Source organism: Poromitra crassiceps (genome assembly GCF_964638095.1).
Source record: "Poromitra crassiceps genome assembly, chromosome: 30".
NCBI lineage: Eukaryota > Metazoa > Chordata > Actinopteri > Beryciformes > Melamphaidae > Poromitra > Poromitra crassiceps.
Window position 1 is genome coordinate 10584207 of NC_139652.1, and position 28000 is coordinate 10612206.

Here is a 28000-nt window from a genome sequence, read left to right on the forward strand (position 1 = left end):
GGAGCAGAACCGGTCGCGTAGAAACCCTGGTACCAACGGAACCTCACTGACCTGGAGGGAGAGAGAGAGAGAAAGGAAGAAAGAAAGAAGATGAATTAGTGGAGCGGCTAAGTGCTATAATCTTTCAATTTGTGATACAAGCGTGAAAATTGGCATGAGCAGTCTCCATGGGTCACTTGACAAGAAAATTGCCCGAGCCAATTGAAATTTCAAGATGGCTGGCATTTTTCAAGATGGCCGACACCTTATTGGAGCAGTTAAGTGATATAATGGTTTATTTGGTGATACAAGCATGAAAATTGGCATGAGCAGTCTCTGTGGGTCACTTGACAAGAAGCCACCCACAGCCACTTGAAATTTCAAGATGGCGGCCATTTTTCAAGATTGCCACCATCTAAATGGAGCAGTTAAGCAATATGATTGTTTAGTTAGTGACACAAGCATGCAAATTGGTATGAGCAGTCTCTAAGGGTTGCTTGACAAGAAAACACTCTCAGCCACTTAAAATTTCAATTTTCAAGATGGCCACCCCCTGGATCCTCAAAAGATCAATTATCTCATAGAAATGTATTGGGATTTTTTCAAGGACGATTTGGTGTAATTTTATTTTATATGATTTAGATTATGCTAAATACAATTTTTAACGCATCAAAATACAGTTGTGTTGATCATAGATAGATAGATAGATTAGACAAGAGTGAATATCTGCACTACCAGGGCACACTGGTGATATATCACTGCTGTTAAACTCAGAATGGGGTTCAATGTCAGCTAATTGAAAGTTAGTATCCCAAATGCTGTCTAATTTACCCCAAAACAGTTAGATAGCCGCACCTGAATTGACAGGTTGTGCCAGCGCGGGAGAGCCGAGCCAAGGTTAATGGGGTTTTAGTTAAGTGTGTGAGTTAAGTGTTTAGTTAGTTATGTGAAGCACTTTGAATTGCCTCTGTGTATGAAATGTGCTATACAAATAAACTATAGAATTATATGTAGTAGGTAGCCTATGTGTGTATAGGCATGTATGAATAACTAGGAGCATGTGCTATTTGTGTGTGTAAATCAATGCATGTATGTATCCATGTGTATGCATATGTACTGCATATCTTTACATATAACGTAAAGGAATAAGGGTAAGGGCATTTAATAAGCTAGCTAGCTTCAGCCCTAAAACCCTTTTCGGTCAGCCTTATGTATCTTTTGTTTTCTTCTGTTTTTTTTCCTATTCTGTGAATATTCTTTGCTTTCTGATCGAAATAAACTAACTAACTAACTAACTAACTAAAAACTTGACTTGACTTGACTTGACTAACCGGATGGTGTACAGATCGCACGGGATATAAATGACATTGGATGAACGATCGGACTAAGTGTAGGGCTAAGGCATGAACTTAGTTGTATCCCATACATCAAAGTGCTTAAAGGTGGTAAAAGGATAAACCCTCGACCTCTATGCAATTGCTGCAGACATGGCAGAATCCATCATATCAGTTGAGAAAACCAACTGGGACAGATGTTTCATTTGTCAGCAGGAAACCAAGGAAAAGCTCATTCAGCCGAGTTTCGTCAATATAGAGCACGATCAAACTGGTTATGGTACCATTGCAAGAAATGTTCCATTATTTCACAAGATCAATGCTCTGCCTATCTTACTTAGTCCAATCCGTTTAGATGAAGGTGATGGTATAGAAAGTACATTGACAAGAAACAGAGCAAAATATAATTTAAGCTGTAAACTTATGTTCAACAACACAAAGCTCGAAAGGGCCCAAAAGAGAGCATCTTCTACTGCTGCTGAAGACACTGACGATACCAAAGATATCAATGTCAAGAGGCGAAGAAGACCCAGCCCTCGAAAGCTTTGTGCTTTATCTGTGAAGATGAGAGTGCAATGTCCCCCTTAAGAGAAGCAAAGACAATGCCAGGAATCTAAGTGACATGAAGCTCCTTGCAAAGCTTATTGCTGGTGATGTTGTTACACAGGAATTTAAATACCATCCTGCCTGTCTCGTTGGACTGTACAACAGAGAGCGAGACCATCTCAATGCCCTCAAGCATGAGCAGAGCCTTAAAAGCTCAGCTAGCCATAACTGGCATCCCTCTATTTTTTCAGAACTTGTCATCTACATCACGGACATGAAGACCACAAGTGACGGCACAAATCCAGTTATATATTTTTGTTCCCCAACCCCTTAGTATTTATTTGACAAATTTAATGGCTGTTAGTTTAAAAACAAAAAACAACAACAACAACAACAACAACAACAAAAAAACAATAACAACAACAAAAAACTCCCTTGTGACTGTTACCTTGTCGTGGTAAGGGAGCTTGTGTACCTCAGTGAACCCTGAGAGCTATGCCAGTGGGAGACAACTCCTGACAGGTTTTACCAAACTGGACAGGTCGTGGGCGAGGAGTCAGACAAAACACAGTCAAACAACCTCTCTTGACAGAGCCTTTTGAGGAACCCAATACATTTCTATGAGAAAATGTATCATTTAAAGATCCACATGGCGGGTGGTAGCATCCCGGAAAATGGCCTCTATCTTGAAATTTAAAATGTCTGGGAGAATTTTCTTGTGAAGTGACCCTTTGAGATGGCTCATGGCAATTTTCATGTTTGTATCACCAACTAAATGATTACTTAGGCCTAACTGCTCCATTAAGGTGGCGGCCATCTTGGAAAATGGCTGTCATCTTGAAATTTCAAGTGGCTGTGGGTGGCTTCTTGTCAAGTGACCCACAGAGACTGCTCATGCCAATTTTCATGCTTCTACCACCAAATAAACCATTATATCACTTAACTGCTCCACTAAAGTGTTGGCCATCTTGAAAAATGCCCGTCATCTTGAAATTTCAATTGGCTCGGGCAATTTTCTTGTCAAGTGACCCATGGAGACTGCTCATGCCAATTTTCACGCTTGTATCGTCAACTGAAAGATTCTGATGAAAATAAGCACTTAGCCGCTCCACTAAATAGAGGGACAGATAGAATAGAAAGGATGTAAGACAATAGAGAACCGCAGGGATGATGTATTTTTGTAGTCGGAAGGCGGAAGTCCAGGACATGTTGGATCCTCAGGGGAAAAGTGAATGGGGTTTTAGAATGGGGATTTCACTTAAATGCATAAAATAAGGTCTGTGGTTAACAAAAGTTTTTGGGAGTGGTAATTGTGTTCAGCAGGATAATTTTCACAACGTGAATCACTTGTATGACTTTTGAGTTTTGAGGTTTTCTGAAAATCGTTTCGTAAAAGTGATTCATGTTTGTGAAGATTATCATGCTGAACACAAATGACCACTCTCATAAACCTCTGTTAACCACAGACCTTATTTTATGCACTGAAGTGAAATCCCCATTCTAAAACCCCTTTCCCCCTGAAGATCCAACATGCTACTTCCAGACTCATTCCTGCAGTGCTCTATACATTTGACTGTAACACAACATGTGTTTTTAATATCATCATATTCTTTTCTTTTTATCAATCCTCCCCCATGCCCCCCCCCCCCCCCACCCCCGGATTTTCTCCCCAATTGTACTTGGCCAATTCCCCCTGCTGTCCACCCCCTCTGCCGATCTGGGGAAAGTTGTAGACTAGCACCATGCTTCCTCCAATACATGTGCAGACACATACCCTTAATCCGGCTTTCCAGCCCGCAGGCACGGCCAATTGTGCCTGTATGGACACCCGACCAAGCCGGAGGCAACACGGGGGCTCGAACCTGCGACTCTTGTGTTGGTAGGCACGGGAATCTACAGCTGCACTACCTGGATGCTATTATTATCATATCTTGTGTTGACAAGTAAGACAAGTGTGCATTGTCCCAAAGAAGACACACTGATGTGTTACGCCGGGATTGCACTGGTTGCATTTGCGTTGCGTTGCAGCTGTTCTCCGGTTTTGCTCCGTGCTCTGTGCTGCGTCAACACTAACCGGCTGCGTGCAGAGCACGTCACGGCTCCGCTCCGCCAGACAGCTAGAGTGACGAGACCGACAGGTTATCACGGTAAAATCGAGCGAGACAATTTGTATGTTGGATAAATACAACGACAAACAGGCAGAAGATCATTGTTCCCAACTGGAGAAGCAGAGGAGGGGTGGACTTGCTTGGTGTTGTCCTTGTAAAAAGGATGTGTTGTGTCATATATTATTTTGTGGTTTTCCACTTCAATTATGAACTTTTCCTCATACATATTTGTCCTCTGGCTTGATATTGAATGCTGTAAACACCTCTGCCCTGTTGATTTCATGCCTGGCTCTGCCCAACTTGCTGCGGCTTTGCTCCGTCATCCGTGAAAAATAGAACCCTTGCGTATCTTTTTCGGAGAGCTCCGGATCGTCGGAGCTGGGACGGAGTAGACACGCAACGCAGCGGAGTAGGTGGGAGTTGACACAAAGATTAGAGTGGAAACGTATCGGCTCCGATGCCGTACCGCAGCGCAGACGGACCGAACACGGACCTAGTGGAATGTAGGCGTTAAACATGATGCATCCTTCTAAAGTGTTGTTTTCCTTTCTGCTGCCATCTACTGGAGAGGACGTGTCCAGTTCTTACCCACAGAGGCGCAGCTTGCCAAAGTGGATGACCTCCCTCCTCCAGCCCTGGGTGGTGCCCGGGTAGTAGACGCTGGCAGGGTGGAGCTCTGTGGAGCACAGCGACGAGGGCTGCGGCCCTCCGGCACACAGGGGCACCAGAAGGTGCCAGGTGGCACCGAAGTCCCGCGAGAACTCAAGATGCACCGGGTTGGCAGAGGAGCTGTCGGCTGTGCAGCCCACGTTAATCTGGAGAAGAAATGTACAGTAGATGTGACATCACCAGCGAAGGCGACCAGTCATAATTTATCTTTTACATAAGTAGGAAGTCATACATGTTCCTTGTGACTTCTATAAAAAAGTAAAGTCACTGCCTGGAGGCTGTGTTTGTCTACCTCAAATTGGATGATGGTGTTCTCATTGACGTCAATGTCCCTGGTGGTAATGGAGTGTTCTCCAAGCTCGCTGGAGACAAACACCATGGCTGACTCATCCTCCTCCCTGCACACATACACACAAACGCACGCACACATAGACACAGACGCACGCACACATAGACACAAACGCACGCACACACACACACCCAAAAGGGACTGTCAAGGGTAAGCTCATCTCTGCATTTTTCAGCACCATCATGCATCATTTAAGACAGAGGAAGAAGTTATTCAAAATGAACCGAGCCTTTGTTGTTTGACTCACAGGCCAGTCTTCTGGTAGGGGCAGTAGAGGCCAGTGTTGCCCCCCGGGTAGAAGAGCCAGTTGGACTCGTTGGGGCCTTCTTCAAAGCCATCTGTTACCACTGGTGGGTTGTGCAAGGAGCTGCCATCAATGATGAGATCATCTATTACCCAAACCTCCTCCTTCTTACCTAGAGGGCACAAGGAAAGAGAGAGAGAGAGAGAGAGAGACTCACACATCTACACGGGGAACATGGCCTGAGGATGGCGACTATAGGCTGTGACCTCGTGGAGTGGAGATGTGTGATGTGATCAGATGAGGGTTACGTGAGAGAGAGAGAGAGAGGGAGAGAGGGAGAGACAGGGGTAGAGTGGGAGTGGAGGAGGACAGATGATCTGAGCTTCTGTGTTGTTGTGCGTGTGCTTCCACCAGGCGCGGACTACATAATCGGGCACGTCGGGCAAATGCCCGGTGGCCTGGCCTGCAAAAAAAAAAAAAAAAATGTGGTGCCCGCAGTCAGGCCACTCACTGAACAGCAGGCCAGGCGCCGCCTACTGGTTTACTAGTGGTTTTATTACTTTATTCAGGGTTAAAGTGGGTGCATCTCATTGTAAAATTGGAGTCGGCCCAAATCTGGCTTCAAACGGCCCAAATTGGGCTTCAAACGGCCCAAATCTGGCTTCAAATGACCCAAATTGGGCTTCAAACGGCCCAAATCTGGCTTCAAACGGCCCAAATCTGGCTTCAAACGGCCCAAATTGGGCTTCAAACGACCCAAATTGGGCTTCAAACGGCCCAAATCTGGCTTCAAACGACCCAAATTGGGCTTCAAACGGCCCAAATCTTTCGCGCGTCTGCCCGTATCGGCCTGGCCTGCTTGGTATCTAATGCCCGGCCTGAATTATGATCCCAGTCCACCCCTGGCTTCCACGGTATGTGTCCACTCACCGCCGTTGTACGGCTGCCAGAGTCTGAAGCGGGTGGCGTTGGTCTGGGCGCTGGCGGGCAGCGGCAGGTGGAGGAACAGAGTGTCGGTGGAGGTGGGGAAGTAAAACTCATCCAACAGCAGCCAGCTGATCCCTCCATTCACTGAGTACTGCAGCAGCACTGAGTGGGAGCGCTCTGGAACACCTAGAAAAATCCATACAATCAACTGTTACAACACAATTGAGACGTACACAATTTTGATTTATACCATACAAACACCTACTGTATACCAAAACTAATCTATATTCTGAAATGTTGTTGCACCTTTAGTGATGAATTTGAAGGAGAATTGGATGTAGAGGGTGCTGGTACAGTCCAGATCCCGTGACACCAACATACGCATACCATCCTACAAACAAAACAAAAATTACATATTTGATTACATACTGTATGATGATCTTTTTGTTTGTGCTGTTTATGTTCTGGTAGTTCTCTGCATGGCTTTTAGGACCCTCACCCCTTTGAAGATGAGGGCAGTGCCAGACTTAAGTGGCTCTCCGCTCAGTGTTCCCCTCTCCGCTCCGTACACCTCAGGCCAGGTCTCCTGCTGCAGGTTCTCATTAAAGTCGTCTCTCAGTATAGATGGCAGAGGGCTCAGGGGCACGCAGTGGGCCCCTCCATAACCCTTATCACACCTGGTGGGGAGGTAAAAGTAAGGGTAAGTATGACTGGTTTTAATGGAAAAACATCAGTAAATAAATGCCAATGAAAATGAATCAAAATTGGCATAAGAACCATTTACATTACATTACATTACGTCATTTAGCAGACGCTTTTGTCCAAAGCGACTTACAATATCACAATTTGTCAACAGTACAGAAAACCGCTATGCAACACAATCAATGACAGCTAAGATATTTTGATAGACTAGCACCATGTAGGAAGTAGTTAGAGAAGGAATAAGTAGTAATATGTAGCATTAGTATTATTTTTTTATTACAGTAAAAGATGTTAGTTCAAGAAGGGCCCAGGTGTAGCCTGAAAAGGTGAGTTTTTAGTCTCCGCCGAAAGATTGGCAGTGATTCGGGCCGTTCTGACCAAAGGGGGGGAGCTCATTCCACCATTGCGGCGCCAGGAACGAGAAGAGTCGCGATCGGGACGAGCGACTTTTGAGCCCACGTAGCGGTGGAGGAGCGAGGCGATCTGGACGGGTGGAGGAGCGGAGGGAGCGATGCGAAGTTTGGAACTTGACCATAGATTGGAGATATGAAGGGGCTGTCATGTGGACTGCCCTGTAGGCCAGTAGCAGTGTCTTGAATTAGATGCGAGCCGAGATGGGACCCAGTGAAGGTCACGGAAGAGGGGAGTGACATGAGAGAATTTAGGTTGGTTGAACACCAGACGGGCTGCAGCGTTCTGAATGAGCTGAAGCGGTCGGATGGCTGCGGCAGGTAGCCCAGCCAGAAGAACATCGCAGTAGTCCAGGCTGAGAGATGACAAGTGGTTTACTTACACACAGCGTCCGTTGTCACACAGGCCATGACCAGAGCACATCCAGGGACAGCCGGGGGCAAGCAACACATTATCCAGGGCCCAACCTTCTGCCCCTGGGGTGAAGTGTGTCTGGATCCAACGGAACCGAGTCCTAGGGGAACTGGAGGATTCAAACGGCAAGTTAGAGATACTAGCCGTCCGCGTAGACATATTTTAGCAAATAAACAAATACTGTCCACTCCTCCAAGCATAAAGTCTAGACGCAGACATCCACACTCATACAGCGCTTATTCCAACGTCATACACTTACTTGGCAGCACTAGGCAGGTAGACGGTGATCCTCCTCCAGTGTTTATACTGGGTGGAGGTATAGACGGAGCTCTGGGTATAACCGGCACAGCCGATGGCTGGAGGGACACACTCTGGGGTGATGAGAGACCAGTGACGCCCACAGTCTGTGGAGTACTCCAGGCGCACGCCGTGGGAGAAGGAGGTGGACTTACTACAGCCCATACTCAGCTCAAACTGCAGGAAGGACGAGCCGGACACCTCAAAGTCCCAGCTCTCTGCATACCTCGGCTTCTCTGCAGGCACAGTGACGAGACAAGATCACATTTTTAGACATTTACCGTCAGCCGATGCTCTTAATCGATACCAACGCACAGCGATAAAGCAGTGTTTTCCCCAACACACTTTGAAAGACACAGAGTAACCTAGACACACTAGGCTATTCTGATGAGATACGCATCGACAAAATATGAGGCATCTGAATAACTTCATAATCCTCCATACACCATTTTATATGTGACATAAAAAGTGGTAAAACCCGAAAGCAAATGACAAAATCAAGAAAATCTTCTATGTTGACATATTGTATTTCAACATCAATACCATAAGAAATATACAACAGACAAAGTCAAGAAAGTGCAGATGCACAGTACTTTCAATTAAAGATCTTATACAAAATACTGCCAACAAGAAAAATGCTTTTTATTTGGGGTTTGGAAAAGAGATCAAAACTGTCGCGATTGTAATTCTGAAATTGAAGATATGTTGCATTTATTTTGGTTTTGACCACATGTGGTGACTTTTTGGTTGACTATTAAGAGATGGCTAGCTTTCAATTCAATCGTGCTAACCATGTGCCCTCAAACAATTATACTTGGTGAATTAAGAAATGGAAGTCCTGTTATTCTAAATACTGTGATATTATTGGGTAAGAGATTTATTTTTGAATTGAAGGGAAAAGAACAATTGACTCTCCCTCATTTTCTTTCTTTTCTAAAGCATTACTTTTTGTTAGAAGGCATTATTGCAAATAGACAGGGAACAATGAAAGATCATGATAAGAAATGGAACAGATTAAGGCCAACATTAGAGTGATAATGATGATCATCACTATGTTTTTGTTTTGTTTCGTTAAATGTTTGTTGTATGTATGTGGGTATATGTATATGTACAGTATACTGTATGTCTGTCCTGTAATTTTTTTAATAGTGTCCTGTTTTAATTGTACTCTGTTGCTCAACTGTGTTTATTATATGTTGGCGGTGTGGGAAGTGGCGTGGTGGATTGTATTGTTTGTATTATTGTAATAAAAGTGCAGATGCAAATATAGCTGTGGCTATAATAGACGCTGTTGAGTTATGTTTGACTCCATATGGGAACAGCCATCAAGCCTAACAGTCAGTGCGTAATGTGTTCACAGCACAGGCACACAGGAGCTCGACTCTATGTATACAGATACGTTGCCAAATTGCTCTTGCTGGGCCTGGTTAATGGATGAGGCCCAGTTGTAATATCATATTTGCACAAAAGTAAATGTGCCCACAGCTTGATGCACACATTAATAACAGCCAGGCAGGATCCTGTTCAATCAGCTTTGCTCTCATTAATAATGCAGGACCCACAGGCCATATGTACATGGTTGACTTGGTTTCAACCTGTCGTGTGTGTAATACTGTAGTCTCCCCTCCCTCCCTACCGTGAGAGGAGTCTGGCACCGCAGGTCTCCAGAACTGGGATCAACCCTCCCCTGCTCTACTCTGCTCTCCCATTGGAGCGACTGTTTCAGTCGCTGCCGGATGTCCGCTCCCGGCTTATTATTACAAGCTCTGTCATTGGCTCCGACCATGTCAATCAGAGCGGCTTCCGCTCCCTCCTCCCTGTGTGTCGCTGTAAACAGTGCCCTGCCGCCGCAGTGAAAACAACAACGCTAACTAGCTAGCAAGCTAACGGCAGAAACCTACACGCTAGCTCGTTGCTACACGCTGAAAACGTCAAGTTGGATTGTTTGAAAACTATTTTCCAAGGGTACTGCCGCTAAGCGCCGCCCATCGCAATCCCACTATGGAGAGCTGCGGCGCCAGACTCCTCTCCCGGTAGGGAGGGGAGGCTGGCCAGCGAGACTAGTAATACTGTGATGTCATGACACAGTCATCTTTTTTATTTATGTGCAAATGTGTGTGTGTATGTGTTTGTGCAGTATATATATGCACGTGTCATTATATTTGCACACACATTTTGGAATCATTTATTTTGTTATTCTTTATTCATCGAATGTCGACTGAGCAGCACCATGCTGTTTTTTCATACATTCACACTGGGAGCTGCCCAGCATGACCAGTACAATCACAGAACCCTCCACTGTCGGCCACTGAGCAGCTTCACTGGAGCAGTTGGGCGTCGTTAAGTGCCTTGCTCATGGGCACGTTGACAATGCGTTCCCCCACTTCTTTATGCGTGTGTGTGTGTGTACTGTATGTATGACTCACTATCGATGGCCTCAGAGTTGAAGGTCAGTGCGGTGTCCAGGGACAAACAGTCCACAGTCACCTCCCCGCCCTGAATGCGGTACCAGTTGTGCCTCAGAGGGGACGCGCCGTCCAACTTGTCATGGAATCCTGTTCTGGAGCTGTCATTCATACCAACCAGGACATCATCCAGGGCCCACTGGGCCGAGTGTTTCCCTGCACAGATGACAGAAGAAAGAGATGGAGAGAAAGACGTAAGAAAGGGCTACTGTAGAGCCAAAACTCCTCCCTTCTATAATAATATTATATTGTGTGTGTGTGTGTGTGTGTGTGTGTGTGTGTGTGTGTGTGTGTGTGTGTGTGTGTGTGTCCCACCCATGCGCTCACCCTGCTGTGGCTGCCACCAGCGAAACACGGTGTAAGGGGTTTTGGCTGGAGGCGGTAGCTCGATGGTCACCACTTGAGGCTCCAGGAAGGAACCAAAGTCCAGCTCCCTCAGAAACTGCCACTGGACACCATTGTTGGTAGAGAACTGGACAAGGACACCTAGGAACACAGAAACAGAGGGAGAAATTGAGTCAAGTCAAGTCAAGTCTATTTGTATAGCACATTTCATACACAGAGGCAATTCAAAGTGCTTCACATAAAATGGTTGACACAAGAAAAATAAAAGAATAAGAGGATAAAATATACATTTAAAAGCATCACAACAGAGAACGAGCATAAAAAGTGCATTAAGCGACAGGCGCAGCAGTTACAAAAATAGCTAAAAACTTATTGGAAAAATGTCCATAACCTTTATAACCTAATAGTTGGACTCAAACCTTTATAGGCCACACACATCTCCTAAAAAAACAGCTGTCAGCAGTTAAAATGAGGGCAAATGAGTAGTGGCACGGAATAGGATAGAAAGCACACAGGAACACAATAGAATAGAATATACTGAGCCTTCAGTACTGCTGCAGGCTAGGCTAATCTGCTGAGTGAACTAGACAACACCACATTCAGGATGAGGACCAGATCTGCAGCTTGCCTTGCCAGGCCTTGGCTGGATCACAAGGCCATAGAGGCTGATCAGAGTCAGAAAGCATGAGAAGGAACAGATGGAGATGGGGCAGACAGGCCAGTGGAGGTCTGATCAGATCTGATGTCGAGCTGTTCTCGATAGGCAGTGGTCCTCAAAGCGAGTTTCGGGGACCCCCAGGGGTCTTTTAGTGGGCTCCAGGGGTCCCCAGGAAAAAGGGTGATAATTTATTTTCACTATAATTCCATCCATAAGTAACACAATGACAGAATGTATGACTCTTTCGGTCATGGGTTTCATACACTTTCTGTAATGAAACATCTAAAAGCTAAAATCTTATCAGATGGGGACCTGGGACAAAATCTTATTCAATGGGGGGTGTCTGTGGTCTAATTTGTGTCTGTTTAGGGGTCCTTGACGTGAAACAAGTTTGAGAACCACAGCTCTATAGGCTGCAGTGTCAGGGAATAGCCACGTGGAGGCATCGGAGAGCCTCACTCATAAAACTTGTACAGTATCATGCTAAAACACCACAAGTTTGATCCTTATTACCTTCATTGCGGGAGCGAGGCCTGGTGCAAGTGGGTCCCAAACTCTTGCTGCCAATCCGGATGTAGAATTGGACCAAACTGTAGGGAGGTGGTGATTACATTTAACTACAGGTAGGAGGAACTTGCACAGATTCAATTGGTATTGCCTCTCCAATCCTTCATTGAAAGAGTGAATCGTGCTGACCGTGTGTTGGTAGTGTCTAGGGGCGTCGTGCGTGCCTCTCTCCTCCCAGGGCTACTGAAGTAAAGTGCCTTGTTCTCGCTGATGGTGCCACAGCCTCCCCCGATTTGCCCCCCACTTAGGCTCTGCCAAAGTGGACTCAGCTTTGCCTCAAAGCCCTCCGTCAGCTCTGTGGGACTGGCCACAGACGGCACGCAACTATCCTGCTCCACTACGGGACACAAAGACAAAGAGGAAACAAATCATAAGGCATATAATATAACAATACCGTGACTGAGGTAAACATGAAGAAGCCAAACAACATATATTTGAAGATATTTGGATGCCATTCATTAGTTATAATAATAATAATAATGATTGGATTTATATAGCGCCTTTCCAAGTGCTCAAAGCGCTTCACAGAATCATTATTCGTTCACACCATTCGTACCAGTGGTTCGAAAGCGTGGCAGCCACACATCGGCGCTCAACGGCCCCTCCGACCACCATCATTCATGTCTACATTCATACCAATCATACGAGGCAAGGAGGGTTAAGTGTCTTGCCACACAACGACAGCAGCTGGGAGGGAGCGGGGATCGAACCGCCAACCCTTGCGTCATTAGTTATGTTGGTCATTTAAATTTAGCAGATGATCAAGCGAATAACTAGGTTTTGTGATGGCAGTGCAGTTCCTGAAGCTAGAATTTCTTTTTGATACCTTGTTATTTATTTATTTTCTTTACCTGTATGGCATTTAATTAAGAATTTTTATATGGTTTAAGATTACCTATGTACAAATTGGAGGAGCACATGTGTGGTTGTTGTTGTTGGTGTTGTTGTTTTGTCTGTATGTATTGTAAAGATAACAAATTGTAAATAAAAACATTTTGGAAGAAAAAAAACATTCCCAAACTATTCAAATTGTCTTCTCTTTAGAGAGCCAAAGTGAAACGTCACTTCCTGCTTTCTCCCTGTACCAGCGCTGCGAAAAATATGAATGGCGGTGAACTTATAAGGTTACTTTTTTGATCCCGTTTGAATTGTGCCACGGGGTGCCAACGCTAATTTTGTCCATTTAAAACATAACTTTGTCAAGAAAGTCACAGTTTGTCGTCAAACTGAAACCTAGGGGTTCGTTTCGTATATAAACTACATAGCTCGTGGAAGCTTGTGGCATGTCGCCGGTCTTCAGCTTTGCCGGTAGAGAAAGTGACGTCACTTAGGCTACAGTGCATGTAGTCTTTCTGATTTATAACTTCTAGTGCGACAGTTTGACGACAAACTGCGACTTTTTTGACATGCAAAGTTATGTTTTAAATGGACAAAATTAGCGTTGGCACCCCGTGGCACAATTCAAACAGGATTAAAAAAGTAACCTTATTCGCCGTCCACCGCCATTCATATTTTTCGCAGCGCTGGTACAGGGAGAAAGCAGGAAGTGACGTTTCACTTTGTCTCTCTATTGTACCTGTGTATCCCATGTCACAGAAGCAGACTCCGGAGATGCAGTCTCCGTGTCCCCCGCAGTGGTTGGGACAGGGCTCAGAGATGTAGACCCCGTCCAAGGCAAAGGCTGGGGCGTCCCTGTACATACTGCTCTCCTGGAACCAACGGAACCTCGTTTTACTGGCGAAGTGAAGGAAGGGGGTGGAGGACGAGGAAAACGAGAGACACAGTAGACACAGTTTAAAATCCCCTCGGTGTCAGTGTGTCGACACTTCATCTATAGTGAATCACTGAGTCGCGTCGTTTAGCACGTTCAATTGCATGCGTGTTACCATAGCTACCTGGCTGCAACGTTGCGGGGTATGACCACAGTGACCCTGGTCCACTGTTCATAGTCTCCAGTGTTGTAGACGGTGGGTTCTCTGAGCTCGCGGCCGCTCCCCTCGCAGCCAGTGGCCCCCGGGGTGGCTGGGTAACAGCCCTCCTTCACCCGGGCCCAGGTACGACCCGCGTCATGCGAGTACTGCAACAGGACCGGGGCCGACGCGCTGAACTCTGACTCGCAGCCTATGTTCAGCTGGGACAGGATGAGCAGGACAACGCAACATCAAACAAGGAAACACGTAAATACATTATTATTCACCTCGTGCTTTTTCCACCTACGAAATATTGGCAAACTTCGATCCACACTCTCTCTTCCTGAGATGGAAATGCTGATTCACGCCTTTATATCGTCACGATTAGATTACTGCAATGCTCTTTTCCCACTGCTCAGTAAATCCGCTCTACGCCGCGTGCAGGCCATTCAAAATGCTGCCGCGCGCTTGCTCACCAGGTCAAACAGGAGTTGTCACATCACCCCGGTACTCAAGTCACTTCACTGGTTACCTGTTGCCTATAGATTCCAGTTCAAAATCATCACCCTCACCTACAAAGCACTACACTCTCAGGCACCTGTTTACATCTCGGACCTACTTCACCCCCTTACTTCTGCTCGTTCCCTCAGATCCAATGATCTAAACCTGCTTCAGGTTCCTCGGACACGCCTCAAGACCCGTGGCGACCGAGCCTTTGAGGCCATGGCCCCTAAACTGTGGAACAGCCTGCCTCCGCCCCTTAGATCGGCTGGTTCTGTGGAGTCCTTTAAACGCCTCCTAAAGACTCACCTGTTTAGAGAGGCTTTCAAAGATTGATGCAGATCTTGCCCTGCATCAATTGATTGTTGATTGTTGATTGTTGATGTTTTATTGAAAGATGTATCTTTAACAACGTGGTCCATTTGTATTGTGTAGGATATTTTTTGCAGTATTGTTTACTGTCCTGAACACTAAGTTCAGTGACCTCTATTTTTATTCTCGATTCTAATATTGTATTCTCTGTATTTTCTTTTGCTTTGTAAAGCACTTTGTGATTTCGGTCTGTGAAAGGTGCTCTATAAATAAAGTTATTATTATTATTATATTATTATGTGTAGAAGAGACCGTCTGGCTTGAGAGACTAACAGGAAGTGTGAATACAATCGGAAGTTCCGATTGTATTCACACTTCCTGTGACTCATAAACCTAGTCTGACTCATAATGTGAGTCAAACTAGGTTTGACCAGGTGAGTCAGACTAGTGTGAGCAGGTAAAACAGCCGGCGTTTTGAACAGGAAGTCGTGATACAATGGGTCAAGTGGGCGGGGCTACATAAGGTGAATAGCTTCTATATAGCTTCTCCCTGGTATTGTGTTTGTTTTGAAGAGCAAGAAGAAGAACAAGAGCCGATCACCACAGTAGAGGCTGCCAATCTTCTCAGCGATGGTCTCATTTTGTTCACGTTATACTAATGTCACACAGTTATTATGGTAATACTTTATTGATATATGCAGGACCTCTAAAATATGTCACATTTCCATGCCATTATGCATGCTCCTAGTTCCTACAGCCTCCCTGTACTGTACAGTATGTACCTTAAACTGAAGGGTGTAGCCGGGGCGCAGGGCCAGGTCTCTGGTGACTGCCACCCTGTCTCCATCAGAGCGTCCAAACACCATGGCGGAGGGCGTGGGCGCACAGAAGCTGCTGTTGCTCTCCCTCTCCATGCCTTCGTTACCCAGCATCAGCCACACACTCATCTGGTTCAGAGGGTAGTCGAACGCCGGCTTCTCATAGAAGTTCTGTAGAGACGGAGAGACAGGGGAGTTGACTTTAGCATTTTGTGTAACAGGAGATGGAGGACAGGGGAGTTGACTTTAGCATTTTGTGTAACAGGCCCGCAGCAGAACATATCTCTAAAGACTCTAGCTATTCAAAATATGCGATCCAAGAGTGTGTTTGATATTTTCCATTACATTTGTTCTTTTTACCACGGCGCTGGACCAGCGGTCCCGCCGGGATCATGAGATGGCAAAGTCAGGACGGTCACTCAGTCAGTCAGTCACTCAGTCAGTCACAAAGTCACAAACTCACTCAGTCACTCATGGACGTTTAGTGAGTTTAGTGGGAAAATGGCCGTAGCTCGGGATAGAAAAAGAGAAAAAAAGCGATGTGGTCTAAAAGGTTTGCACTTGTTTCAGATTCCGCCCTCCTTTTCTCCCCAATTGTACTTGGCCAATTCTGTCCCAGTCATTGCTCCACCCACTAGACTGGCGCTAGACTAGCACATGCTTCCTTCCTCGGATATTTCACCTGACAGCGAGGAGTTTCACCGGCAGGACGTAGTAGGGCATGGGGAGGATCATGCTATTAGAGCAAACAGGAAATGTCCATATCTCACCTGTGGCAGAGTAGGATTGGCCATGGGGATGATGTGCTTCTCCCTCTCTGACAGAATGATGACATCATCGATGGCCCACTGGTCATATCCATCTCCAGAGTGGAGAGGCTGCCACCAGCGGAACCTTGTGGAGGGGGTCTTAGAGGCCAAGGGCAGCTCATAGTGGACAAAGCTGAGGAGGAGGAGGGGCGCAGAGAAGGTTATGGTCTTTTCACAAATCTTTTGAAAAATAATGACGACTTTTTCAGGTACTGAAAAAATGCATTGCAGTCTACACTACACTCCCATTAGGGTGTATTCAGAAATTAAACATTTAACAACATTATACAAAGTACTACTTCATCTGATCTCATCTCTCCTACACTCGTACATGATTTGCACCATTCCAGCATCCAGTTCTGTTGGATCCAGAACTAACATGGATGTTCTTTCTCATATATAGTATACAAGGGACAGTTAAAGATTCCAAGAAATGACATCTTTACTTCCATGATTTGATGCATTCAAAAGTCTGAAGCAATGGAATATGAATCAGGGATAGAAAGGCAATTGATGTGGAGGGGTTTGAATGGTTAGAAATGTAGACATGTATTTACGCCTACTAGTGGCAGCATGAGGGCACCATGAAAGATACGCTGTTTTCCAGGAAGTCAAAGTAATGGGGGTTCATTTCTTGTGGACTTTAAAACACTGTCCTGTTTATTGGTCAAGAAGGTGAGTATAACTCCTCCTCCCCTCCCCTCTCCTCTCCTCCCCTCCCCTCTCCTCTCCTCCCCTCCCCTCTCCTCCTCCCCTCTCCTCTCCTCTCCTCCCCTCCCCTCCCCTCCCCTCCCCGTCCCCGTCCCCGGGTGTCTCACCGCGGCTTGGTGAAGTCAGTGAAGTACATCTCGGCGATGAGGCCCCAGCTGATGCCCCCGTCGTTGCTGTACTGCAGCAGCACTCCCTCCTCCCTGCTGTCTGCCTGGTTGCACTCCGCCCAGTCTCCGCCCACACGCAGGTAGAACTGCACAAACTCCGCCCATTCCGTGTCCAGGTCCCAGCTCACCAGCTGCCTGAGCCCAGCCTGGGGGAATAACATTTCACACTTTGGAATAGAAGTTGAGTGGAAAACCTGGAACGTGTTTTCGAAATTTCGTAAGCACGGTCGCCCTACCTTGCTGAAGTACAGGGAGGACCCGGAGGAGACCACCCCACAGCCCATGTCAGGCGTCACCACCTCTCCGCCAATCACCTCCTGCCACGTGGCCAGCAGTGCATCCTGGGACTCGAAGTCCGAGAGCACGCTGGAGGAGAGGGGGGAGGAGGGCTGGCAGTCTGTTCCAGAGAAGCCATCATCACACCTTTGAGAGAAGATGGCTCATTGTTATCCCACTACATACAATGATGTGGATGTGCAATGGATGGTCAAATGTGTTATTTCACAAACATACTTCAAAAGCTGTGTGTGTGTGTGTGTGTGTGTGTGTGTGTGTGTGTGTGTGTGTGTGTGTGTGTGTGTGTGTGAAGACTGACCTGCAGTGTCCATGGTCACACCAGCCATGTCCGTGGCACATGTTGGGACACTGCTGGCCGATGTAGATGTCATCCAGGGCCCATTCATCCTGCTCTCCGTAGTAGCTCTGGATCCACCGGAAACGTGTGGCGCTGGACCTGAACACACACACAGACACAGACACACACACAGACACACACACAGATGCACACACACACAGACACATATGCGCGCACACGCACACACACACACACACACACACACACACACACACACGCACACCATATTAACAGACATACTGTATCAGCAGGGAGTAATCTTGAATCTATTTCAAAATTGACAATCTAGACATAATACTGGCTGAACATACGTGAGTATAGATGGTTTTCACCACCTGCAACCCCACAGCACTTCCTTTTTCTCAGCTTCTTCTTCTGTGTTTTATGGTGGTTGGCATCCTTAACACATTGACTGCCAGCCCTTTTTTCAATGCTGTACAGTAGGTAGGTTCTGCCAGGTTTTTTTTTGAGGATTCTGGCTCATTTTACAAGAGCCGAGGATTCTTTTCTGTTAAGACTTCGTGAACACCAATCATCTAAAAAGAACTAATAGAATGTGTGCTTTCTCTGTCTAAAAGAGTTAGTTTGTAGAGTTAGTAGTTATGTAGATATTAGCCGTTGAGTACAGCATGGTTTCAGAGATTTTCAGAGAGTTTTGAGATAAATGGATTTTTAGAACCACCTCACGTGCCTGTGATTATGGGTGCCCTTGGGCAAGTCTGTATACTGTATTGTGTGTGTGTGTGTGTGTGTGTGTGTGTGTGTGTGTGTGTGTGTGTGTGTGTCTCCAAACTCCTCCCTCCGTCTGTGCTGCTGCTGCTGGCTCCTGCTGGCGCTCTCGGGCAGTCTGGATTACTGTAAAACGGGCTCGTTCGTTTCTTGAGGTGTCGGCTGAGAGCTTTGAAGAAGCTTTTGCGATTCTGGTCTTATTTATGCGCAAAGGTACTCGAGTGTGTGTGTGTGTGTGTGTGTGTGTGTGTGTGTGTGTGTGTGTGTGTGAAATCGAAAGAGTTTTCGCCCAGCTATATCCTTGAAAATTAGAATGGCTTTCTCCCGCGGACCCGTGGCTGTTTTTTGCTCTGCTTTCTCTGTCTGGAGAGAACTGTCGCCACTTAGTGGTCGGTAAAATAGATTATACACATTCTCTTCCTCCAATATTGGTATAGAAGACGTAAAAGGGGTTGATTGATGTCCCACCGTCAAAAAAAAAAATGTTTATGTAAGCCGAGATATCTCGTCCTTGGCACTCAACGGTTGGATTATGTAAGCCGAGATATCTCGTCCTTGGCACTCAACGTGTTAAATGTTGCATTACCGCCACCTACTGAATTGTATCATAATTCACAGTGCTAACTATTACAGTGTCCACTTTCTCAGCTGTTCAGGGGGAAACACAAATACATCTATTTCTATTTTTATTTTTTTTGCTATGTAAACGTTTAAATGTAAATATAGGCCTATGCGTGCAATAACGTACTGATAGTCAGCTTACTCTGTAACATGTAGCTTTATTAGCCTCTCAGGATAGCTCCTTCTGGACCAGACGACAACGCTTCCTACTACCAAACGTGTGTCTTTCCGACAGGCATGGCAACTATCAACAACAATAACAACTACTACTAACTACTAGAAGACTGAAATAGGCTACGTTGTTACTGTGTGTGTCGGAGACACGGCCCAACGTTAACATTTCATTTGAGCCGAATATCAGCTTTGTAACAGGAAGTGAACCGGATATTCAGGTGGGTTGTGTGACCGTTTGTTATTGTTGTCAAGTTAAAAGCGTCTATACGGTAGATAGGAGGGAAAATACTACATCAGCTGACTACTGCAGCATTGTGACTGATAAGTCATAACTGATGAGAAAATGTATTGAAGGTTTCATTTTAAAAATGCACAATACGATCTCAGCAATGAAATGACTGACAGCATCCTCTCATTATATTCAATCGTCTGCTTCTCTTCAGGTGGAGATAGAGTGTGGATTTGTTGTTCTGGCACTTACAGATTAACCTTAATATCACATCTCTCTCTGTGTGTGTGTGTGTGTGTGTGTGTGTGGCTTGTGAGGTTGTGTACAGTGCGTGTGCGTGTGTGTGAGGTTGTGTGCAGTGCATGCCCCTGTGTGTTTGTGTGTGTGTGTCTAGTGTGTGGATTGTGAGGTTGTGTGCAGTGCGTGTGCATGCCACTGTGTGTGTGTGTGTGTGTGTGTGTGTGTGTGTGTGTGTGTGTCTAGTGTGTGGATTGTGAGGTTGTGTGCAGTGCGTGTGCATGCCCCTGTGTGTGTGTGTGTGTGTGTGTGTGTGTGTGTGTGTGTGTGTGTGGGGATTGTGAGGTTGTGTGCAGTGCGTGTGCATGCCCCTGTGTGTGTGTGTGTGTGTGTGTGTGTCTAGTGTGTGGATTGTGAGGTTGTGTGCAGTGCGTGTGCATGCCCCTGTGTGTGTGTGTGTGTGTGTGTGTAGTGTGTGGATTGTGAGGTTGTGTGTGCAGTGCGTGTGCACGCCCCTGTGTGTAGGTGAATGTATTGCATGCCGCCGCATGTATAGTGGTGATGAATTGGAGTCAGGTATATTGAGGCTTATATATGGCAGGGAGTGGTGACCCGTATGGACCCGGACCTCCTCCTGATCACACAGAGCTGGCCGGGAATATTTCATTACCATTTACTGCCATGACCCCGTGACCTCTCATCATACACCCAGTGAGATTACACCACCTTTATTTAGGAGCTGGGGAGTGCAATGGAACAGGGTGGAGGTCACAGCGTGCCCAGTGGTGAAGGTTTATGTGATTATTTGAGTTGGTGTGTGTGTGTGTGTGTGTGTGTGTGTGTGTGTGTGTGTCTTTCTTCAGCAGTATGTTATGTTATACATTTGTATCTGTATCTCCTGTGCACTGTGCTGGTTTAAATGCAAAAAGCAATGCAGAATGAGCATAGCATGTATTATTCAAAAGGAAACCTGGGTGAATCTATTCCTGGGCAACGTGTTACCATGTTTTCTGAGGCAGAGGCAGAGTGACGCGTCTCCAGTCTTTGAACTCTGATGGGTGGTAGACACTGGGGGCTGTAAACTCTGAGCAGCTGGTCATGCCAGGCAGACAGGCCTGAGTGGAGGAAACAATGGAGTACATTTCAAAACACTAGACTCCCAGTTTGCTTGGGTGTTCATCCCAGCACATCCTCTAAAGTGTTGCTATCTTGCAGGTAAATGCAGGTTGAAGTTAATTGGCTACATGCACAACTTCTTTACTTCCTGAAATTAGTACAGCTTCTTTATTTCCTGTCCTACACTATTGGATGAACTGATTAATCAGGTGTGCCTGATCATTGTTGTGACTGCAGCACACCTGACATTAATCACTTCATCCAATAGTGATGACAGGAAATAAAGAAGCTGTACTCATTTCAGGAAGTAGTGGAGTTGTGCATGTAGCCCATTGGGGAATATTTTATGTTTTCCTTTTAATGCTTGTAATCCTTTTGTCACAGCACGTGAACCTTTTTCTCAAATGGTGGATTTGCTTTTGCAACGAGACTTTTCAAAAAACACCACAAGAAGATACTGTCCAATCATAGTGTGGCTAACATCCGCCTTATTTGCATAGCATGCCGTGGAAGGCTAATGCGAGATTATGGCATTTACCTGACCTTGAACATGAGAAGAGAAGCAAGCATTCAGAGTACGGGACAGTTGGGGAGTTACACTCTGCACTTACAGTACCACATGACTGCATGATGACATGAGAGAATCAGAGAGAATTCACTGATGGAGGAGGACTCATTATGCCCTATTCAATTCCACAGGCAATAAAAATCTTGGCAGATACTTTGGCGCCTTATGAATATTTATGAGCCAATTGTGCTCACAGAAATCTTTGTTGAATCATGGCAAGATAATCCGCTTGCTGATTCAAGTATCACCGTGCATTTGCTAATACTGGGATGATCAAAAGTAATTGCGATAATTTCCCGTCTAAAACAAAGCGGCACATCTAAAGACTCTCATTATTTACACATTATTACTAACGCTATAATGGGTGGATCAATATTGATGATCATGAATAAATGATAGGTTTCCTCGTCTCTCTCTCTCTCTCCAGGGTGACTTCTACAACTTTTTCTCAAGTCATAAACAAAGGTATGAGCCGGGCTGTGAAAGTAAAAGATTGCAGGACTGTTATAATAATCACTTAACATGAGGGAGCCAAGGTGAATTCCACGTTCCTTACCTCTTTGACCAGGTGCCAAGTGAGGCCGTGATTGGTGGAGAACTCCAGGCGGACCTGCGTGTCAATGTGGGGGGAGGGCTCGCGGCCACAGCCCATGACCAATGAGAACTGCAGGCTGTAGGAGGCTCCGATCTGCATTGACTGGGTCTCCACATAACGCATACTGGAGCCAGGGCTGGGCTCCCCAGAGAAACTACAGTACAGCAACGAGAAAGAGAAGATGCTGTAAGTCAGTGTCGCTGCTGCACACTATACCACATTGACAAAAGAATGAGAAGCGATTGCAATTGACACAGTAGGTAATCAGATTACGGTACATATGAGGAACGGGGGGGGGGGGGGGGGGGGTGTAGGTTCATATCACTGTAGGTAGTTATTGAGTCGGCTGTGCATGGAGAATATTGGGGGGGGGGGGTGTTAGAGTCCTTATTCATGGGGGGTTTTGAGCCTTGTTGATGAGACCGATGGCAGTTGGGAAGAAGCTGTTCTTGTGGCGAGAGGTTTTGGACCACAGTCTCTTACTGAGGGGGAGCATTTCAACAAGTTTATGGCTGGGGTGAGAGGGGTAGGCCATGATTTTCCAAGACCGCTTCAGCATCCTGGCGGTGTGCAGGTCCTGAAGGGGATGCAGGTTGCATCCGATCACCTTTTCCGCATGATACGCTGCAGTCTGCAGATGTCCTTGGGAGAAGCAGCAGCGTAACCAGACGGTGATGGAGGAGGTGAGGATGGACTCAACGATGGAAAGTGCACTGCACCACTTTGAATTTCTTCAGCTGCCGCAGGAAGTACATCCTCCGTTGTGCCTTCTTGGTGAGAGCTCTGATGTTCAGCTCCCATTTCAGGTCCTGCTGATGATGGACCCAAGGGAAGCGGAAGGCCTCCACAGTGTTAACTGGGCTGGGAGAGATTCTGCTGATGATCGTATCGAAAGGCCGAGCTCAAGTTCACGAACAGGATCCTGGCATAGAGACACTGCATGAAATAGGCCACGCCCATCACAGGGGAAATCGCTCCGTTCACTCTCATTCACCAGCGTAATTTTCCTTGAATTAAACATAGCTAAAAGCTGTTGTGTGGTGGGGCTGCGCAGACAACAAATGTAAAGAATCGCCAATTAAAGTTTTTTTGTACTCCCGAGCAAAACAAGGAAGCCATTGAGCATTCGCGAGAAGAAAATGTGGATTTAGCTGTCAAGGAAGTAAGTTGGAGTGTTCATCTTCCATATTTATGATCTTTGTGTGCAACTACGTGACATAGGAGAACGCGAGCGCATCTGATGCCATCTGTCTGATGTTACACCAGCGTTATTTTCATTAATTTAAACATGCCTAAAAGCTCATGTCATAGTATTTCACTTCAGGCCACTGTGTGGGATCGTTTATCCAGCGTTGTTTGGGCAATGAAAAGGGACACTGCTCCAGGCCAAATGAGTTAATCTTCTCAATGTACCTTTCCCTCTCCGTTGGAGGAAGTGTACTGAAATAATCTTTTGACATTATCTAAAAAGAAAACTGTCCAAATCCCTGTAAAACCCCGCAAAACTATTTCTATCTGACGAGAGTTCCTCCGTTCGGCCCGGTTAGCCGCGGTTTGTTTTGCTAGCTGCATTCATCAGGCTCCTTGTATTTTCCCCCGTCTTGGGCGTGGCTTCTGAATGATGACGCGTTTTGCAGTGTCTCTATTGGTAGCTGCAGTGTCCAGGTGTGTGAGGAGGTAGTGGAGGGACATGTTTATAATATAACATCGTCTACAGACACCTGTTGGCTCTGTTGGCAAACTGCAGGGGCTCCAGGAGTGGGTGGTTGGATTTTAGGTAGGGCAGAACAAGGCGTTTGAAGGACTTCATGACCACAGAGGTCAGAGCGAGGGGGTCTGTGTAGTCTTTGGCACTGCACTCTTTTGGGTTCCCAGCAGCGCACCCCGCAAGTTTGAAGTGGATCGGACAAACCGTTCTCAAGAAAGCGCACTCCCCAAGTTTGAAGTCGATTCAACTTCGGTCGGGTCTCGAGATATGTGAAGGACAACATACTCACAGACTATATTTTGATAAAAATATTCAGGGCCACTGAACAAACTGCAGTGATTACAAACCAAAGCATTCAAATCAATTGTCAAGTGCTACATGAAACAATACATTTTCCATATCAAGGTGTGAGTGTTGTACCTGAGAGTCCAGTCATGCTGGCAGTAGGGCTGGACATGGCCAAGATAGAAACCAAGGCTCTGGGTGACGTCCAGCACGTTGCTGAAGTCCAGACTTATGGTGTTGAAGAGCACAGAGGTCATGCTGATCTCATCCAGGGCCCACACATCATGACTGCGGCCCGAGTGGTACGGCTGCCACCAGCGGAACTGCACCCCAAACTTACGAGCACCGGGGGGCAGCTCAACTGACACAATCCTGGTAGGAGGAGGAGAGGGGGGGGGAGTGAAAGTTAATGACTGAACTTTATTGATACCAGTTTATTGATACCTGGTAAGGTTTAATTGGTGTAAGCAGCAAATGTAACCCGGATCACAACCACATAAATATAAGAATGGTGAGATGGAGTTCGGGATTTCATCCATAATGTCAACCGTCAACCATAATGTCAATTGTTTGTCATTGTTTGTCTGCTTTGTACAGCATGCGGTTTTGTCTGTGCTTTTGTCCGTGTTTTACAGTAAACCAGGGGCTGCATAATTGTGCTTATACGCTTTTGTCTGTTTTTATGTGCTTATGTGCTGTTGCTCTGGCATGTATTGTATAGAATATGCTAATGTCATCATGCATGTTCTTTTTATATGCTATTAATCTGCTTGTGCTTTTCTTCTTTTATATGCTTTTGTCTACTTATGTCTTCTGTACTATTGCATGCTTTTGTTAATGTTTCACATATAACATCAACCTGCCAGGGCAACACGTTCTCACTCCGACCACGTAGCATATTGACGCTTTGTCCCGTCCCTTATGCGCCACTTGTTACTAACATGGTACCCTTGAGCGACCCATGAAACGACTTGGGCTTTCCGACTAAACTCAATGCAAACCCATAGAAGTCAACTTTGACGCTTATGGCAACTGCTCCCCCATCAGCCTAACTGCTCGCCCATTAGTCAACTGCTCACCATTAGCGTCTGGGGGGAGGTTAGGTTTAGGCGTGGGAGGTGGGAGAGGTTAGGTTTAGGGTCTGGGGGAGGTTAGGTTTAGGCATGGGGTGGGAGAGGTTAGGGTTAGGGTTAGGGTCTGGGAGAGGTTAGGTTTAGGCATGGGGTGGGAGAGGTTAGGTTTAGGGTTAGGGTCTGGGAGAGGTTAGCTCCTCCAGACCCTAATGGGCGAGCAGTTGACTAATGGTGGAGCAGTTAGGCTAATAGGGGAGCAGTTGCCATAAGCGTCAAAGATGACTTCCATGCGTTTGCATTGAGTTTAGTCGGAAAGCCCAAGTCGTTTCATGTGTCGCTCAAGGGTACCATGTTAGTAACAAGCGACGCACAAGGGACAGGACAAAGCGTCAATATGCGACGCGCTCAGAGTGAGAACGGGTTGGCCAGGGACTGCAGATGAAAATTAGCCTGTATGGCTAAATCTGGCACATTTACATGATGGACTCACGTGCTCATGTTGATTAATGTGCATTGTCCCTTTTTCTTAAATAAAAAAAATAAACAAATAACCAGTCCAGCTGGTCACAGAGGCTGTATTTGCACTGCGTCTCAGGATCTGACTTAGCTTTAAAGTCCACATAATCACAGTGTGCTGTTTGTATTGTATCTTTGGACCATGTTACATGGATTCTGACGCAATACAGATGGGCAACATTACAACAACAATAACTGTAGGATTACAGTGTCTTTCATCGTGCTTTAGTTTCTTACAGTCCCGCTAGGTTAGCCACAAAGATTACCCCCCCCCCCCCCCGCCCCATTATCAGTACTGATTCCTGCAGAATACAATATTATCTGTCTGCATTGCCTCAAATGTTGCCCACGTCTCATGGCCTTTTTGCACAAACAACATACCAAAGGTTAGATACCGTGGTTGGTGCGTGCACATGCGCTCACAGACCAGATAGCTGTGTAGACCTTGGCCCGGACTCATTGCCCCCGATGCGCCCCCCGGTGGCCGTTCTAGCGCTGACAGCTTGACTCCTGGGCCACTTTGTCTTCATTACGCGCACACAAGACACTAACTGACTCAATGGCCCTCCATGGATTACACCTCCAGCACGCCGTTAGCGGGGCCAAATGTGTCTTAATGGAGCTGCAGTGTCTCCACGGAATCGTGAAATCATAAGCATGCAAGCGCGCGCACACACACACACACACGCACGCACGCACGCACACGCACACACACACACACACACACACAAGCACACAAGCACACACACACAAGCACACAAGCACGCGCACACACACACACACAGACACACAGACACACACACACACACACACACACGCACACACACACACACGCACACACACACACACACACGCGCACACACACACACACACACAAGCACACAAGCACGCGCACACACACACACACACACACACACACACACACACACACACACACACACACACACAGACACACACACAAGCATACACACACCACACACACACACACACACACACACATACACACACCACACACACACACACACACACATACACACACACACAGACACTGGAGGTATACCTCGGCTCATGGAAGCCTTGGTAAGCGTAGTGCTGCAGCAGGGTCCAGGTGATGCCGTTGTCTGAGGAGTAGTGCAGCAGGACGCCCTCTCCTGGCTGGTCTGGGGCAGGACAGGAGCTCAGGGTGCTGCGACTGCCCAGCCGAAGAGTGAACTGTAGGTACCTGCAGACAGGAGGAGAGAGATGGAAAGACAAGAAAAGTCAGAGAGAGAGAGAGAGAGAGGTGGGGCGGGGGGTGGATGGGTTGGTTGGTTCAGGAGAGAAGTTGGAGTAACGAAATGACGCAGAGTAAGAGAGAAGGGCAGGTTGAGTAAAGTGACCAAGAGTGAGTTCAGGGAGGAGAGGTGAGAGAGAGGAGGAGAAGAGGTTAGATAAACAGAGAGGAGGATAAGAGGTTAGATATACAGAGAGGAGGATAAGAGGTTAGATATACAGAGAGGAGGAGAAGAGGTTAGATAAACAGAGAGGAGGAGAAGAGGTTAGATAAACAGAGAGGAGGATAAGAGGTTAGATATACAGAGAGGAGGAGAAGAGGTTAGATAAACAGAGAGGAGGAGAAGAGGTTAGATAAACAGAGAGGAGGAGAAGAGGTTAGATAAACAGAGAGGAGGAGAAGAGGTTAGATAAACAGAGAGGAGGAGAAGAGGTTAGATAAACAGAGAGGAGGAGAAGAGGTTAGATAAACAGAGAGGAGGAGAAGAGGTTAGATAAACAGAGAGGAGGAGAAGAAGAGGTTAGATAAACAGAGAGGAGGAGAAGAGGTTAGATAAAGAGAGAGGAGGAGAAGAGGTTAGATAAACAGAGAGGAGGAGAAGAGGTTAGATAAACAGAGAGGAGGAGAAGAAGAGGTTAGATAAACAGAGAGGAGGAGAGGAGGTTAGATAAACAGAGAGGAGGAGAAGAGGTTAGATGAACAGAGAGGAGAAGAGGTTAGATAAACAGAGAGGAGGAGAAGAAGAGGTTAGATAAACAGAGAGGAGGAGAGGAGGTTAGATAAACAGAGAGGAGGAGAGGAGGTTAGATAAACAGAGAGGAGGAGAAGAGGTTAGATAAACAGAGAGGAGGAGAAGAGGTTAGATAAACAGAGAGGAGGAGAAGAGGTTAGATAAACAGAGAGGAGGAGAAGAGGTTAGATAGACAGAGAGGAGGAGAAGAGGTTAGATAGACAGAGAGGAGGAGAAGAGGTTAGATAAACAGAGAGGAGAAGAAGAGG

The 28000-nt window shown here is 46.3% G+C and overlaps 1 protein-coding gene across 1 annotated transcript in view; it reads right to left on the minus strand.

Moving 5' to 3' along the window:
• Window positions 1-28000, minus strand: part of LOC310800381 (reelin-like) — a gene marked incomplete at its 5' end in the record, with an annotated part of 103820 nt that overhangs the window by 20630 nt on the left and 55190 nt on the right. Inside the window, 24 exons of the mRNA XM_083662983.1 lie at window positions 1-51; window positions 4556-4782; window positions 4929-5034; window positions 5233-5401; window positions 6160-6342; window positions 6463-6547; window positions 6656-6833; window positions 7652-7792; window positions 7943-8216; window positions 10407-10601; window positions 10773-10931; window positions 11962-12038; window positions 12145-12352; window positions 13592-13749; window positions 13911-14146; window positions 15521-15727; window positions 16327-16498; window positions 17184-17389; window positions 17480-17666; window positions 17839-17976; window positions 20870-20982; window positions 22108-22300; window positions 24275-24511; window positions 26789-26950. The exon at window positions 1-51 is cut by the window's left edge and continues 173 nt beyond it. Coding sequence (XP_083519109.1) covers window positions 1-51; window positions 4556-4782; window positions 4929-5034; window positions 5233-5401; window positions 6160-6342; window positions 6463-6547; window positions 6656-6833; window positions 7652-7792; window positions 7943-8216; window positions 10407-10601; window positions 10773-10931; window positions 11962-12038; window positions 12145-12352; window positions 13592-13749; window positions 13911-14146; window positions 15521-15727; window positions 16327-16498; window positions 17184-17389; window positions 17480-17666; window positions 17839-17976; window positions 20870-20982; window positions 22108-22300; window positions 24275-24511; window positions 26789-26950 — 4062 coding nt within the window. The remainder of the gene's footprint in view (window positions 52-4555; window positions 4783-4928; window positions 5035-5232; window positions 5402-6159; window positions 6343-6462; window positions 6548-6655; window positions 6834-7651; window positions 7793-7942; window positions 8217-10406; window positions 10602-10772; window positions 10932-11961; window positions 12039-12144; window positions 12353-13591; window positions 13750-13910; window positions 14147-15520; window positions 15728-16326; window positions 16499-17183; window positions 17390-17479; window positions 17667-17838; window positions 17977-20869; window positions 20983-22107; window positions 22301-24274; window positions 24512-26788; window positions 26951-28000) is intronic.